The 16,145-nt window shown below is 41.7% G+C and overlaps 1 protein-coding gene across 4 annotated transcripts in view; it reads left to right on the forward strand.

Moving 5' to 3' along the window:
• Nucleotides 1-16,145, forward strand: part of COPS4 (COP9 signalosome subunit 4) — a 38,449-nt gene that overhangs the window by 20,980 nt on the left and 1,324 nt on the right. The window contains exons 5-9 of one of the 4 annotated variants that reach the window (XM_045077200.1): nt 395-548; nt 700-850; nt 1,899-2,108; nt 8,953-9,068; nt 11,091-11,175. In XM_045077200.1, the coding sequence (XP_044933135.1) occupies nt 395-548; nt 700-850; nt 1,899-2,108; nt 8,953-9,068; nt 11,091-11,175 (716 nt within the window). The remainder of the gene's footprint in view (nt 1-394; nt 549-699; nt 851-1,898; nt 2,109-8,952; nt 9,069-11,090; nt 11,176-16,145) is intronic. The other 3 variants (XM_004777340.3, XM_004777341.3, XM_013048327.2) reach the window with 3 other exon arrangements.

Below are 16,145 nucleotides of genomic sequence, written 5' to 3' on the forward strand. Positions count from 1 at the left end.
AGAGGCAGGCAGAGAGAGAGGGGGAAGCAGGCTCCCCACAGAGCAAAGAGCCCGATGTGGGGCTCAATCCCAGGACCCTGGGATCATGACCTGAGCCGAAGGCAGAGGCTTTTAACCCATGAGCCACCCAGGTGCCCCTCCTAAAAACTTTTTTTTTTTTTTTTTAAGATTTTGTTTATTTATTTGACAGACAGAGATCACAAGTAGGCAGAGAGAGAGGGGGAAGCAGGCTCCCCACAGAGCAAAGAGCCCGATGTGGGGCTTGATCCCAGGACCCTGGGATCATGACCCGAGCCGAAGGCAGAGGCTTTAACCCACTGAGCCACCCAGGCGCCCCCTAAAAACTTTCTTGATTATATATTTAGTCATTCTGGTTTTTTCTGTTACATCCTAGGCAGTACAATGTAGATTATAAACTGGAGACTTACCTGAAGATCGCGAGGCTATATCTGGAAGACGACGATCCCGTCCAGGCAGAGGCTTACATAAATCGAGCATCATTGCTTCAGAATGAATCCACCAATGAGCAGTTACAGATACACTATAAGGTAACAGATGAGCTGATTTGGGATTAGTTTTGTATTGGAGAATCCTGCTATACTAAGATGCTCCAGAACATCATTTTATTTTTTGCTTTGATTTTGAATTTTGGCTTTGATTTTGAATTTTTTCCCCTAATTGAGAAATTTCCCTCTTCAGGTATGCTATGCACGTGTTCTCGATTATAGAAGAAAATTCATTGAAGCTGCACAAAGGTACAATGAGCTCTCTTACAAGACAATAGTGCACGAAAGTGAAAGACTAGAGGCCTTGAAACATGCTTTGCACTGTACCATCTTGGCATCAGCAGGTAAACTTATAATTTGTGCTTTCAGGAACAGTCAGTTACCTTTGCTTAATAATTGCAGGTTCATTACTACTGGAGGATTTAGCAAAGAACTATTTTTCAAGGGGATGTCTTATTGCAATTATAATTATGTCTTATGCAATTATAAATTTATTTTAAACATTTAAACAGTTAAAAACAATAGATTGCTAACTTAAAAAATTTTTAAATATGCATGTATCAGTCTATTACCCACATGTGTTAGGAGTAATTAAGAGAGATAACATGAAATTTAGTTTGCCTAATATAGCTCTTAAAAATAAATAATGAAATTCAGTGAAAATTATAAAGAGGGAAATAAAAATTAAAATCTAGAGACTGATAATCATGTACTGCTTTTGGGATTTTATTTAACTTCAAGCCTTAGTTTTATATCTCACATTTATCCTTTTCTTTGGTAAATTTGAAAAATAAACTGTTCTTTGTTCTTTTTTACTAAATTATAGCATATAAATCACTCAACTTACAAAGCAGAAAAGACATTGAGAAAAAATGCTGGTAGTGCTAAGCCATGGCTTTTCTAAATCATTTTTAGAATGTTTATTGATCTGTATTTAGTTGAGAGCTTGATGACATGTTCATACTACACATTTCATTCCTTATTAAGCAGTGATCTTATTTATTGTATTTTTGTTACTGAAAGGCAATACATAGAATGGTATTGCTTCCAGTTCTTAAGAGCTTTTACTGGTTACTTGGGTTTCCTTCCTGTACAAGTGTCTGTTTTTATCCTCTTTTTTTAATAAACAGTAGCATGATATGCATACTTTGTAACCTGCTTTTTTCCTTCCTGTATATTGGCAGTCTTTATGTGTCAATACATGTCATTCATTCTTTTTGGATGAGCAATTGAGTATTCACTAATTCTGTGTTGGCAGTAACTTTGTAGAACATAGCTACCACAAATCAGGACAACTGACTGTATTTTAGTAGGCAAAAATGGAGTCATAACATAGTTTCTTATTGGAGAAATAGGTTGTGAGAATATTTGATGCTCATTTGCTTCCCTTAGGACAGCAGCGTTCTCGGATGCTAGCCACTCTTTTTAAGGATGAAAGGTGCCAGCAACTTGCTGCTTATGGGATCCTAGAGAAAATGTACCTAGACAGGATCATCAGAGGAAATCAACTTCAAGAGTTTGCTGCCATGTTAATGCCTCACCAAAAAGCAACTACCGCTGATGGTAATGATCAGGTCTTAATTTGTGGAAGCAAATATTTAGGTACACACTACTGGCAAGTGTGTTAAATTTGAAGCATCTTGATATCTTTCTATAATATTTTTATATAACACCTGATGACCAAAAAGGAGTATTATATTGACTGAAAATGAGTATTATATCCAGATAGGGTTTAAATAATAAAAATAGCCCTATTGGAAAGCATATCGTAGAATAATGCATTTTCAGAGACTATAAGGGCAGAACTATAGCCTATGTTAATACTGCCTGATTTTTATTTTTAATTTTTATTTATTTGTTTTTAATTTTTATTTATTTATTTGTTTGACAGAGAGAGAGGTGGGTGGGGGAAGAAAGGGAACACAAGCAGGGGGAGTGGGAGAGGGAGAAGCTTCCCGCTGAACAGGGAGCCCAGTGCAGGGCTCAGTGCAGGACCTTGGGATCATGATCTGAGCCAAAGGCAGATGCTTAACACCTGAGCCACCCAGGTGCCCCAGTGACTGCTTTTTTAAAAACTCAAACGCTTTGATAAGTACCTTAATTAATTTTTTTAGAGATTTTATTTATTTATTTGACAGAGAGATCACAAGGAGGCAGAGAGGCAGACAGGCAGGGGGGGAGCAGGCTTCCCGCTGAGCAGAGAGCCCGATGCAGGGCTCGATCCCAGGACCCTGAGACCATGACCTGAGCTGAAGGCAGAGGCTTTAACCCATGGAGCCACCCAGGTGCCCCAACCTTAATTAATTTGAAGCATCGGTTTTTAACAGTGTAATTATCCAGTCCTATTTTAGATAGAGTAAAATTTGGCAGAGTAGCTTGCTTAAGGTTATTCAGGGTGAAAGTGCTGCCAGTAAGAATAGAACTTGGTGTCATGTTTCCTAGTTAAGGGATCTATTTGCTTGCCAGGCTACCTTTTCCAGAGAAGTTTTTAATAGTTGCTTGTTTGTAACATCAGTCACTTTATATATGTTTGTCTACAGAGGTTTTAAAGTAACTGAAAACAATAACATACGTAATAATAAAAATATAAACAGAGCGTCAGAAACATGAAAAAAGTCAAGATAAACGCAGATCTGTTAGACTTAGTTCCTTGGATTCAACATCATCGTATATCAAAGAGAATTCAGCTATAAAAAGTCATGTATGCAGGGGGTTTGCTGAAAGGTATACACTTCACCCGGTCTTACTGTCCTGAGTTAGACCAGATCACTGAAGGGATTACAGTGACCGCCTGTTGAGTTTTTCATTTAATTTATACTTTAAGAAGCAAACTAGTTGATTTTCATCATTCTGTCTAAAGGAGGTATTTTTTCTATAGGATATTCGTGATGCAGTCCTCAGGAAAAGTTCTTCACAGTCTTGCAGTTGTGATTCTCCTGAACAGTTTTTTTTGTTGGGTTTTTTTTTTTTTAAATTTTAGTTAAATACACTCTGGGGGTGCCTGGGTGGCTCATTGGGCTAGAGCCTCTGCCTTCTGCTCAGGTCAAATCCCGGGGTCCTGGAATCGAGCCCCACATCGGGCTCTCTGCTCAGCGGGGCACCTGCTCCCCCCACCCCGCCTGCCTCTCTGCCTGTTTGTGATGTCTGTGCAAATAAATAAATAAAAATCTTAAAAAATATATATACTCTGAGTTGGTTGGTTTTTCTTATCTTGACTGCTAGAAAGCTTATTAAATTTGCAGCCCACCTATAAATAGTGTGTATGTATGTGTTTTGATTGTTGTTACTTTTTTTTTCTTTTTTTTAAAAGATTTTTTATTTATTTGTTTGACAGACGGAGAGATCACAAGTAGGCAGAGAGGCAGGAGAGACAGAGGAGGAAGCAGGCTTCCCGCTGAGCAGAGAGCTTGATGTGGGGCTCGATCCCAGGACCCTGAGATCATGACCCGAGCCAAAGTCAGAGGCTTTAACCCACTGAGCCACCCAGGCGCCCCTGATTGTTGTTACTTTTAAATTCTTTTCCATGTATTCTGAGCAGCTAACATTCTGAGATGTCTAACAAGTGGGAAAAGATAGTTAAAAAGAAAAAGTTCCCAGAAGTGATATAGTCAAACTTCACATTTGACTTTGAACTTTCTGGCATGGAAAAAAAAAGTGAAAAGGTTCTTTCTAAAAAGGATGCTTCCTAGGACCTCTGAGGATGCAAATAATCCTCAAATCTCTCCCATAGGACTATAAAAAGGGGACAGATGTTCCATTGTTTTCTCCCATTTTAGGCCTTACTGGTTTTCTTATTTATCTGGACATTTTTGTTGATTGGCGTTATAACCCTTAGCAATCGTGACATGTGATTTTTTAAATTATAATTCATTTTTTGTATTCTTAAAGTTGTGTAATATTATTGCTAATCTGCTTTCTGCTCACTAGATTTGTCTGTGGTGGGCATTTCATATAAATGGAATCACGCAATATATAGCCTTTTCACTTGGCAAAGTGTTTATCCATGTTGTAGCATTTATCAATACTTTATTCCTTTTTATTGCCAAATAATACTCTATATGTGAATATACTGCATTTTATTTCCTCATCAATTGATGGACATTTAGATTATTTTCACTTTGGGTTACTGATAATGCTTCTATGAATATTCATGTAAATTTTTTTCTATTTTAATTCAGTTAATTAACGTATAACGTATTACTGGTTTCAGAAGTACAGGTCTGTGATTCATCAGTCTTTACCCAGTGCTTATTACATCACATAACCTCCTTAATGTCCAACACCCAGTTACCCTATCCCTTCATCTCCCTTGCCTCCAGGAGCCCTCAGTTTGTTTCCTGTGATTAAGAGTCTCTTATGGTTTGTCTCCCTCTCTGGTTTCGTCTTTTATTTTTTCTTCTCTTCCCCTATGATCCTCTGCTTTGTTTCTTAAATTCCACATATGAGTGAGATCATATGCTAATTATGTTTCTCTTCTTGACTTATTTCACTCAGCATAATACCCTCTAGTTCTAGCCACATCGTTGCAAATGGCAAGATTTCATGCTTTTGACGACTATGTAATATTCCATTGTATACATATGTCACATCTTCTTTATCCATTCATCTGTCAATGGACATCTAGGCTCTTTCCACAGTTTGGCTATTATGGACATTGTTGCTATAAACATTGGGATGCAGATGCTCCTTCAGATCACTACGTTTGTATCTTTGGGGTAAATACCCAGTAGTGCGATTGCTGGGTCATAGGGTAGCTCTATTTTCAACTTTTTGAGGAACCTCCATACTGTTTTCCAGAGTGGCTGCACCAGCTTGCATTCCCACCAACAGTGTAGGAGGTTCCCCTTTCTCCGCATCCTCGCCAACACACATTGTTTACTTCTGACCAGTGTGACGTGGAGTATTTTTTCATGTGTCTGTTGGCCATTTGGATGTGTTTGTTGGAGAAATGTCTGTTCATGTCTTCTGCCCATTTCTTGATTGGATTATTTATTCTTTGGGTGTTGAGTTTGATAAATTCTTCATAGATTTTAGATACTAGCCCTTTATCTGATAAGTCATTTGCAAATATCTTCTCTATTTCTGTTGGTTGTCTTTTGGTTTTGTTGACTGTTTCCTTTGCTGTGCAAAAACGTTTTGTCTTGTTCATTTTTGTCTTTGTTTCCCTTGCCTTTGGAGATGTGTCCAGCAAGAAGCTGCTCTAGTGGGCACCTGGGTGGCTCAGTGGGTTAAGCCTCTGCCTTCAACTCAGGTCATGATCTCAGGGTCCTGGGATTGAGCCCGGAGTCGGGCTCTCTGCTCAGCAGGGAGCCTGCTTCCCTCTCTCTCTCTGCCTGCCTCTCTGCCTACTTGTGATCTCTCTCTGTCAAATACATAAAATCTTTAAAAAAAAAAGTGACGCCTGGGTGGCTCAGTTGGTTAAGCGGCTGCCTTTGGCTCAGGTCATGATCCCAGTGTCCTGGGATTGAGTCCCACATCAGGCTCCTTGCTCAGCAGGGAGCCTGCTTCTCCCTCTGCCTCTGCCTGCCATTCTGTATGCCTGTGCTCGCTCTCTCTCTCTCTCTCTCCCTGACAAATAAATAAAATCTTTAAAAAAAAAAAAAAAAAAAACCTGCTGTAGCCGAGGTCAAAGAAGTTGCTACCTGTTTTCTCCTCTAGGATTTTGATGGATTCCTTTCTCACATTGAGGTCTTTGATCCATTTTTAGTCTATTTTTGTGTATGGTGTAAGGAAGTGGCCCAATTTCATTCTTCTGCATGTGGCTGTCCAGTTTTCCCAACACCATCTGTTGAAGACACTGTCTTTTTTCCATTGGACATTCTTTTCTGCTTTGTCGAAGATTAGTTGACCATAGAGTTGAGGGTCTATTTCTGGGCTCTCTATTCTGTTCCACTGATCTATGTGTCTGTTTTTGTGCCAGTACCATGCTGTCTTGGTGATGACAGCTTTGTAATAGAGCTTGAAGTCTGGAATTGTGATGCCACCATTTTGGTTTTCTCTTTCAGCATTTCTGTGGCTTTGGATCCGACTTCTGATAGTTCTGGTTCTGTGCTCCACTGTTCTGTATCAGTTGTGGTAGCTGGTACGCAGAGGCTCCCACCCCAGCCCTTTCCCTGCCATGGTCTGTCCTCCCATGTAGTACCTTGATTCGCTTCTTTGCAGCATCTACTTTGCAGGAGGTGGTCACTTTTCTATTTGTAGAGTTGCAGCTACTCTTTTCTTAGCTTTCCAGTTGAGTTCACAGTTGCTCAGAATGATTTGGTAGCTATTTAGCTGAAGTCTTGGGACCAGATGAAATTATGGTCTCCTATTCCTCCACCATCTTCCTTGTAAAAATTGTTGTATGAACACAGGTTTTTAATTCTTCTCGGTATTCACCTAGGAGTGGAATGACGGGGACATGTGATAACTTGGTGGTTAGTCCTTTGAAAAGTTGCCAGACTGTTTTCAAAAGCAGCTGCTCCTTTCTGCATTCCTGTCAGCTGTGTGTGCAGGTTCTGATTTCTCCATATTTTCTCCAACGTCTGTTATCCGTCTTTTGACTTGGACATCCTCGTGTGTATGAAGTTGGCGTCACATCGCTTTGATTTGCCTTTCCCCAAACAGCTTTTCATGTACTTATTGGCTGTTTGTATATCTTTAGAGAAAAGTTTGTTTGGATCCTTTTCAGTTTTTAAGCTGGGTTATTTGTCCTTTTATTACTGAATTGTAGGAATTCTTTATATATTCTAGACCTGATCATTACCAGATGATTTGCCAATACTTTCTCCCATTCCGTGTGTTTTTTCTTCACTTTCTGATGGTTTCCTTTGAGACATTAAAGTCTTTAATTTTGATGGAGTCCAGTGTATTTCTTTCTGCTTTTTGTTGCCTGTACTTTGTACTGAGAAGTTGTTGCCTAATCCAGTGTTGTGAAGACTTGCTCTGTTTTCGTCTGTATGTTTTGTAGTTACAGCTTGTACATGTAGACATTTGATTCATTTGAGTTCATTTTGTATATGGTGTAAGATCAAGGTCCACCTTTATTTTTTTGCATGCAGATACCCAGTTGTCCTCATAACTGTTGAAGAGACTGTGAGTTCCCCATTAAATTATCCTGGGGCCCTTGTTGATAATCAGTTGACCATAAATGTGCGAATTTACCTCTGGAGTCTCAGTTCTACTCCATTCTGTATTCCTATCCCTATGCCAGTACCACACTGTTTTGGTTATCTTTATAGCAAGTTTTGAAATTGGGATGTATGAGTCCTCCAACTGTTTTTCCTCTCAAGATTGTTTTGGCTCCTCTGAGTCCCAACAGAATGAATAGTAAAATCAGTTTGTTAGTGTCTGCCAAGAGCCCTGAGTCCATAAATCAACTTGGGGATTATTGCCATCTGAAAAGTATTAAGTTTTCCTATTTTCCCATTTATTTACGTTTTTATATTTGAGAGTTGCTAAGAGAGTAGATCTTAAAAGTTCTCACCACAAAAAAAACCCAAAACAAAACGTGAGGTGATGGGTGTTGGTTAAATTTATTGTGGTAATCATTTTACAGTGTATACGTATATTAAATCATGTTGTACATCTTAAACTAGTACAATATTATAGTGATATCTGTTAAGGGTTAATATTCAAAATATATAAAGAACTTCTAAAATTCAGCATCCAAAAAACAAATAATCCAGTTTAAAAAGGGGTGACATTTTTCCAAAGAAGACATCTAGATGGCCAACAGACACATGAAAAGATGGTCCACATCACTCAGCATCAGGGAAATACAAATCAAAACCACAATGAGATACCACCTCACACCTGTCAGAATGGCTAAAATCAACAAGTCAGGAAACAACAGATGTTGGCGAGGATGTGGAGAAAAGGGGAGCCTCTTACGCTTCTGGTGGGAACGCAAACCCATGTAGCCACTCTGGAAGACAGTGTTGAGGTGCCTCAAAAAGTTAAAAATAGAACTAACCTACAATACAGGAGTTGCCCTACTAGGTATTTACCCGAAGGATACAAAAATACTGATTCAAGGAAATACGTGTACCTCGATGTTTGTAGCAGCATTGCCTGCAACAGCCAAATCATGGAAAGAGCCCAAATGTCCATTGACTGATGAATGGATAAAGAGGAGGTTTGTACACACACACGCGCACACACAGAGGAATAGTATTCGGCCATGTCAAATAAACAAAATCTTCTAAAAAAAAAACAAAAGTGTAAAACAAGGGGCACCTGGGTCCTACGGTTGAACGTCTGATCGTTGGTGACCGTACGGTGTGATGGATCAGGTTGAGACTGAGCCCCGTGTCGGGCTCAGCGTGGGGGCTGTCGGAGATTCCCTGTCCTGCCTCTGCCCCTTCCCTCCCACTCACTCTCTCTCAAACAAATAAATAAATCCTTTGTAGAAAAAAGTGTAAAACAAGTTTCAAGCTTGTAACGGTCTTATTTATATTTATTTAAGGTTCTAGCATCTTGGACAGAGCTGTTATTGAACATAATTTGTTGTCTGCAAGCAAATTATATAATAATATCACCTTTGAAGAACTTGGAGCTCTTTTAGAGATCCCTGCAGCTAAGGTATTTTCTTATTTCCAATTTATAAAAAAGAAGTTAGATTAAACTACAACATGTAATCGATAAATATTGGCAACTGCAGTAAAAATACACATAAAAAGCCTCAGGAAAATGGAAGTAAATTATTTGAATATTAAAGTAGTAATGTAATGGAATTGTCCTACTTTTTTGCTTTTTTTTAAACTGTATTTTATGATAAAGTGACCTAGAATTTTAGGTCACTAAAATTTAAGGGGTTCCAGGTTATGATACCTGTTTTATGAGAGTGTTTAGTGTCTGTTTCAGTGCACTTCATGGTGTTTTCTGATTTCTGATGAACTTGAGATTTTGTTACATGCCTTACTTCTTTTTCCACTCTAGTTGACTCAAAGGTTAAATATTTTACCTCTTTGAAAGAATAACTGTGGTCATTGTCTAGGCTATTCTGTTGTAACTTTTATGCTTGATTTATCTTAATTGACTGAGTTAGTAGGAAATTAATTTCATTTTTAGTCATGATAAAGGTTTGGTTGGCTCTATACAAATACCAACAAAGTACCAAGACTATTTAGAGGGCACTTCAGGTATCATTTAAAAAAATTCTCTTAATTTTAAATAAGAGTAGAAGTAAGCAATCCACTTACTTTTACCTAACTTGCATATCTTAAATCATGTAGTAATGGATCGTGTCCCCTTTTATCTGTTGGTGAAATATTAATTTAGAATTTCCTAACACAGTTACTGTACTTGTACACACTCAGTGCATAGTATAGGAAGTGGAACCATTTGCGAACCAAAGCTTAAGTTCCCATTAAAAGATACTTTCTTTTTAGGCTGACACTAATTATTTAACAATAAATGATAGTACAATTGTTTAGGGTTGATTGTGAACATGGTCAGAATTACTAAAATGACCAAATCATAAGCTAGTTTGCTTACACATAGTAAACATGAAACATGTCCTTAGGAACTAGGTAGAGGACCTTTTGATTCCGTTTGATGCCTTTTTTTTTTTTTTTTTTAAGATTGTATTTATTTGAGAGAGAGAGGGAAAGCACAGAGGCAGAGTGAGAGAGAGAGCAGGGAGCCTTATGTGGGACTAGATCCCAGGACCCAGAGATCATGGCCTGATACAAAGGTAGATACTTAACCGACTCAGCCACCCAGGCGCCCCCCTTAATTGTCTTTAAAATCCTTTTAGTTTTTATTTATCTATCTATATATTTAGTTTGTTTTTTTTTTTTTTTTTTTTTTTTTTTTTTTTTTTTTTTTTTAAAGAGCTTAGTTTTTTAAGTAATCACTACACCCAGTGTGGGGCTCAAACTCACAGCCCTGAGATCAAGAGTCCCATGCCTGGTGCCCCTTTTTTTTTTTTTTTTTTTTTTTAAAGATTTTATTTATTTATTTGACAGACAGAGAACACAAGTAGACAGAGGCAGTCAGATAGAGAGAGAGGGAAGCAGGCCCCCTGCCGAGCAGAGAGCCCGATGCGGGACTCGATCCCAGGAACCTGAGATCATGACCTGAGCCGAAGGCAGCGGCTTAACCCACTGAGCCACCCAGGCGCCCGCCTGGTGCCCCTTTTTAATTCCCTTTTAAATTTGAACATCATTCCTCCTTCAAAATATTACTTTCTTCAAAAATACTACTTTCTTAAAGAATTTTCTAGGTGATAAACACTGCAAATTTAAATGAAGTAAAAAGAAAAACTAGTTTGTGTAGGCTTTTTTGAGGTATGGATCTCCGTGAGCAGAAAAATTGTTAATTTGATTTTAAGCAGAGGAAGAAATTGGTAAGAGTGTTAGGCTCTTGTCCAAAGTCTCACAAGTAAAACAGATCCCAGCTAACGTAAAGTAATGGGTTATATCGGAAGGACTGGGGGACAAGCGAGGCAGACTTACAAGGTGAATCTTGTGATGAACAGCAGATGAACAGAGAAAGTCTGTGGGAAGCTAAACCAAGAGATTTCAGTTCTCTTACATGTGAGGAACTGTTAGACATGATAAAGTTTACAAGAGTTTATGGTTTCTTTTTTTTTTTTAACAGGCAGAAAAAATAGCATCACAAATGATAACAGAAGGACGTATGAATGGATTTATTGATCAGATTGATGGAATAGTTCATTTTGAAAGTAAGAGGTTTTGCTTATTTCTGTCATAATAAAGTGGCAGGAGACTCTTGTGTACTTAGGATTAAGCCCTGTTGAACAATTTCCTTTGACCTAGTGTATTACTACTGGGATGAACTTACTTCCCTTACTTCCTAGAGAAATAATTAGAAATAATTTTTATGAACGTAACATTTATGAATCTACCTAATGCTGCATTTTAATGCTCTGGAAGCATCTGAAACCAGAACCAGTTCACCCTCCTACTCCTCACGCAGCGCACCGTGTGCCCACACGAGGGTGTTCGCGCGGGTCTCCCTCCAGCAGCGCCTGAGGCTCACGGGGCAGCTCCGTCCATCCCGACTCACGGCTGTTACCTCCTCAGCCCCGCTTTCTACCTCCTTGTCACCACGGAGCTTCTGTGCCTGGCCCCGTGCTACTTGTTAAGATTTGATTTTGAGATAGCCTGTTCTCACCGTATTTCCTGTCTTTCTAGCAGTCCGAGCCCCTGAAGTTCAGCTCTTCCTGACCGCTTCGCAGCCTCCGTCCATTACCGTTTTCTTTCTCCTGGTCAGGCCCTTTTTCGCTTCACTCCTCTTCCTCTCTGGCTTGGCATCCACGATTCATTATATCTTTCTTTCTTTTTTTAAGGTTTTATTTATTTTTATTTTAGAGGGAGTGAGAGTGCACAGGGGAGGAGCAAAGGGAGAGAGAGAGATTCTCCAGCAGGCTCCACGCAGAGTGCAGAGCCTGGGACAGGGCTCAGATCATGACCTGAGTTGAAGCCAGGAGCCGGTCGCTCAGCCAACTCAGCCACCAGGCGTCCTGATCACTCACAGGTGCCCTGGATGACTTGCCTGTTAACTTTTCGTTCCGGCTGTCCAGGAAAATTTCGCCTGGAACGAACCCATTCTCCATCTTTTTCATTCCTGTGCTCAAGTAGCTAACTGATGTTGCCAGCAGACAGATTGATGACCACTGCAAATTCAAGGTCGTGGGTTCTCAACAGTACCTGGGACTCTTTTTTTTTTTTAAAGATTTTTATTTATTTGTTAGAGAGAGAGAGCTACAGAGCGCAAGCACAGGCAGACGGAGTGGCAGACAGAGGCAGAGGGAGAAGCAGGCTCCCTGCCGAGCAAGGAGCCCGATGTGGGACTCGATCCCAGGACGCTGGGATCATGACCTGAGCCGAAGGCAGCTGCTCAACCCACTGAGCCCCCCAGGCCTTCCGAGTACCTGGGACTCTTGACACATTTTGTTTTCCTACCCTGCAGTGGGGATTTCAGATCTCAGTTTTCGTGAATCTCGGACTTTGCTCCTCCTTTACTCTCGGCAGCAAACCTTGTTTCCTGTTTCACAGGGAAAAAATCTACCAGTGTGAAATTGAGTGAACTTTTTGATCATATTTATAAAACGTATGAATTTTAAATACCGTGTGATCATGTCTTTTCTTCCTTCGTGTTATATGGGACGTGGTTCCTGTCTCCCTTTCCAGCTCCTGTGCTTCGGCTCCTTCTCTGACTGGAGTCCGTCCCTCTCAGACCAGCTTCTTAGGAACTTGAGCTTAGCAGTTATTTCGTTTGTTTTCATTCTTTCTTGCTCTGTTGGCTTCTTTCTGCCAATATTTAAACTTGGGTCTCTCCAGTTTTAGCAAGGATATTTTCATCTTGATGTTCGGCGTCTCGAGTAACCGTGGTCACCTCTCCTTTCTGAGCCGTCCCCGCCACCCGCACCGCCTTCCTCTCGCACCCGTTCTCCTGCTTTCCCTCCTCCTTTCCCAGGGATTGGTCCCGTCCTCTTTGTAGGTTCCGTTGTGCCTTTAAATAGGAATATTGCGAAGGGCGAACTCCAGGCCTTTCCCTCCTCACTCTGCTGTTGCCCTTGATTCCCTGGCCCTCTCTATGCAGACAGCGCTTGTGTTTGCCTTTCTAGTGTGATTCTCTTCCGAGTCCTGGAGCCACTGGTGGTAACTGGTCGCGAGGTATTTTCCACCTGTCTGTTGAGCATCTCACAGGAGCACACCCCACGCTGAACTCATTCTCTCCCTCCCTGCTTCCCTTCCGCAGCCAGCAGCCGGCAGCTGCCGTGTCTGCTTCTCCGGCCTTCCTTATCCTTGGTCCCTCCTCTGGGCTGAAGCCTTTCAGCTTTTCTCCCAGGGGCATCTGGAACCCATTTACTCGTCATCTTGTCTTAACTGCTCCCGGCCCATTCTGAAACCTCCCCCACCCCCGGGCTTCCCCGTCACGTCTGCCGAGGCTCCTGTCTGGCCTCGTTGCCGGAGTACAGCCGGACTGGCCGTGATCTTTTGAAAAGGCAAGCAAACAAACAAATACCAAATTATGAAATGCTATCAGTTGTGTTTCTGATGTGAGGCACTGTGTACCATGAACACATTTTTAAATTCTTATGCAGACAACTAGGTCAGTTTTTAATTTTATGGCTTTTTAATTTCCTATAGTCCTGTCGTTCTGTCAAAAGGTCTCATTCACTTTGGGATAAAAGTATTACTTTTCTAAAATTTTAAAAATATTTTGATTTAGGTTCAGAAATATCTGTCTAAGTTTATTTATGTGTATAATTTTAAGGTATGATCTAGTTTATCTTTCTTTAAAGATGGATTGCTGATTTGCAAGTACTATTTATTAGGTAAGACATACTTTCTGATCTTTGGCAAATACTATGGTCTACATACGTGTTTGGGTCTCTTTCTGTAATCCGATTGGTTCCACTGATCTGTGGCAATATGGTAATAAACAAATTTATAGTAAATTTTACTGTTGGAAAAGCATCTCCTGTCCCTCCACTGTTACGTTTTTTACTGAGTTGAAATTTATATAACAGGAACCATTTTATTTATTAATTAAAGATTTTATTTATTTATGTGACAGAGAGACACAGCAAGAGAGGGAACCCACGCAGGAGGAGTGGGGGGGAGAATGCAGGGACCGATCCCAGCACCCTGGGGTCTAACCTGACCTGACCTGAGCCTAAGGCAGACGCTCAGTGACTGAGCCCCCCAGGCGCCCCGACGTGAACCATTAAAGTGAGCAATTTGGAGCATTTAGTGGGTTCACGGTGCTGTGCAACCACCCGCTCCACCTCGTTCCAAACATTTCGTCTTCCCAAGAGGAAGCCTCATGCGTCTTGAGAATAGTTGCGTCCGTCCGTCCTTCTCTGGGCCACCGCAGCCACTGTCCGAATCAGCGCGCTGTGGACGGGCCTGTTCTGGATACTTTGTAGAGACGCGGTCGTGCGTTGTCTGACTGCTCACTCTCAACACGGTGCTCTACGGCTCCGTTCCTGTCGTTCTGTCGTTCCTGTCGTTCTGTCGTTCCTGTCGTTCTGTCGTCCTGTCGTCCTGTCGTTCCGTCGTTCTGTCATCCTGTCGTACTGTCGTTTCGTCGTTCCTGTCGTTCTGTCGTTCTGTCGTTCTGTCGTCCTGTCGTTCCATCGTTCTGTCGTCCTGTCGTCCTGTCGTTCCGTCGTTCTGTCATCCTGTCGTCCTGTCGTTTCGTCGTTCCTGTCGTTCTGTCGTTCTGTCGTCCTGTCGTTCCGTCGTTCTGTCGTTCCTGTCGTTCCTGTCGTTCTGTCGTCCTGTCGTCCTGTCGTTCCGTCGTTCTGTCGTCCTGTCGTTCTGTCGTTCCTGTCGTTCTGTCGTTCTGTCGTCCTGTCGTCCTGTCATTCTGTCGTCCTGTCGTTCTGTCGTTCTGTCGTTCCTGTCGTCCTGTCGTTCCTGTCGTCCTGTCGTTCCGTCGTCCTGTCGTTCCGTCATCCTGTCGTTCCTGTCGTTCTGTCGTCCTGTTGTCCTGTCGTTCTGTCATCCTGTCGTCCTGTCGTTTCGTCGTTCCTGTCGTTCTCTCGTTCTGTCGTCCTGTCGTTCCTGTCGTTCTGTCGTCCTGTCGTTCCGTCATCCTGTCGTTCCTGTCGTTCTGTCGTTCTGTCATCCTGTCGTTCTGTCGTCCTGTCGTTCCGTCATCCTGTCGTTCCTGTCGTTCTGTCGTTCTGTCGTCCTGTCGTTCCTGTCGTTCTGTCGTCCTGTCGTTCTGTCGTCCTGTCGTTCTGTCATTCCTGTCGTTCTGTCATCCTGTCGTCCTGTCGTTCTGTCGTCCTGTCGTTTCGTCGTTCCTGTCGTTCTGTCGTCCTGTCGTTCCTGTCGTTCTGTCGTCCTGTCGTTCTGTCGTTCCGTCGTTCTGTCGTCCTGTCGTTCTGTCGTTCCTGTCGTTCTGTCGTCCTGTCGTTCTGTCGTCCTGTCATCCTGTCGTCCTGTCGTTTCGTCGTTCCTGTCGTTCTGTCGTCCTGTCGTTCTGTCGTCCTGTCGTTCTGTCGTCCTGTCGTTCTGTCGTTCCTGTCGTTCTGTCGTTCCTGTCGTTCTGTCGTTCCGTCGTTCTGTCGTTCCTGTCGTTCTGTCGTCCTGTCGTTCTGTCGTCCTGTCGTCCTGTCGTCCTGTCGTTTCGTTGTTCCTGTCGTTCTGTCGTCCTGTCGTTCCGTCATCCTGTCGTTCCTGTCGTTCTGTCGTCCTGTCGTCCTGTCGTTCTGTCGTTCTGTCGTTCCCGTCGGCGCGTGGAGCAGCGCTGGCTCCGCGGCAGGGCCCACTGCGGCGCTGCACTGTTCTTGGTGTCCCAGGTCATCTCGGCTGTCCTCAGACGTCACATCCTCCGTAGGAACTCTAATGATCCTGTCCTGTTAGAACAACAAAGAAAAGGGAGGATTATCTTCGCAATTTAAAAAAAATGTATGTGTGAACAGGGAGGGCTGTTCCTTTCTCTGTGATACTGCATCCTTCTGTCTGAGGCTGTCGTTTCTTCTGCTCAGGTTATTTTATGTCCTTCATTAAAATTTTTTTATTTCAGTTTTTTAAATTTTGTGTCTGTTTTTGTATATTTGGGGACTGTTTTAAGTGGAATATTCCCCTTTTAACTGCATATTGCTGGTGTGGAGAAAATCCTGGTGTTTTCATGTTGAGTTTTGTTTTATTTTTATTTTATTTTTATTTT

Source organism: Mustela putorius, unplaced genomic scaffold, assembly GCF_011764305.1.
Source record: "Mustela putorius furo isolate JIRA1106 unplaced genomic scaffold, ASM1176430v1.1 tig00000040_pilon_pilon_pilon, whole genome shotgun sequence".
NCBI lineage: Eukaryota > Metazoa > Chordata > Mammalia > Carnivora > Mustelidae > Mustela > Mustela putorius.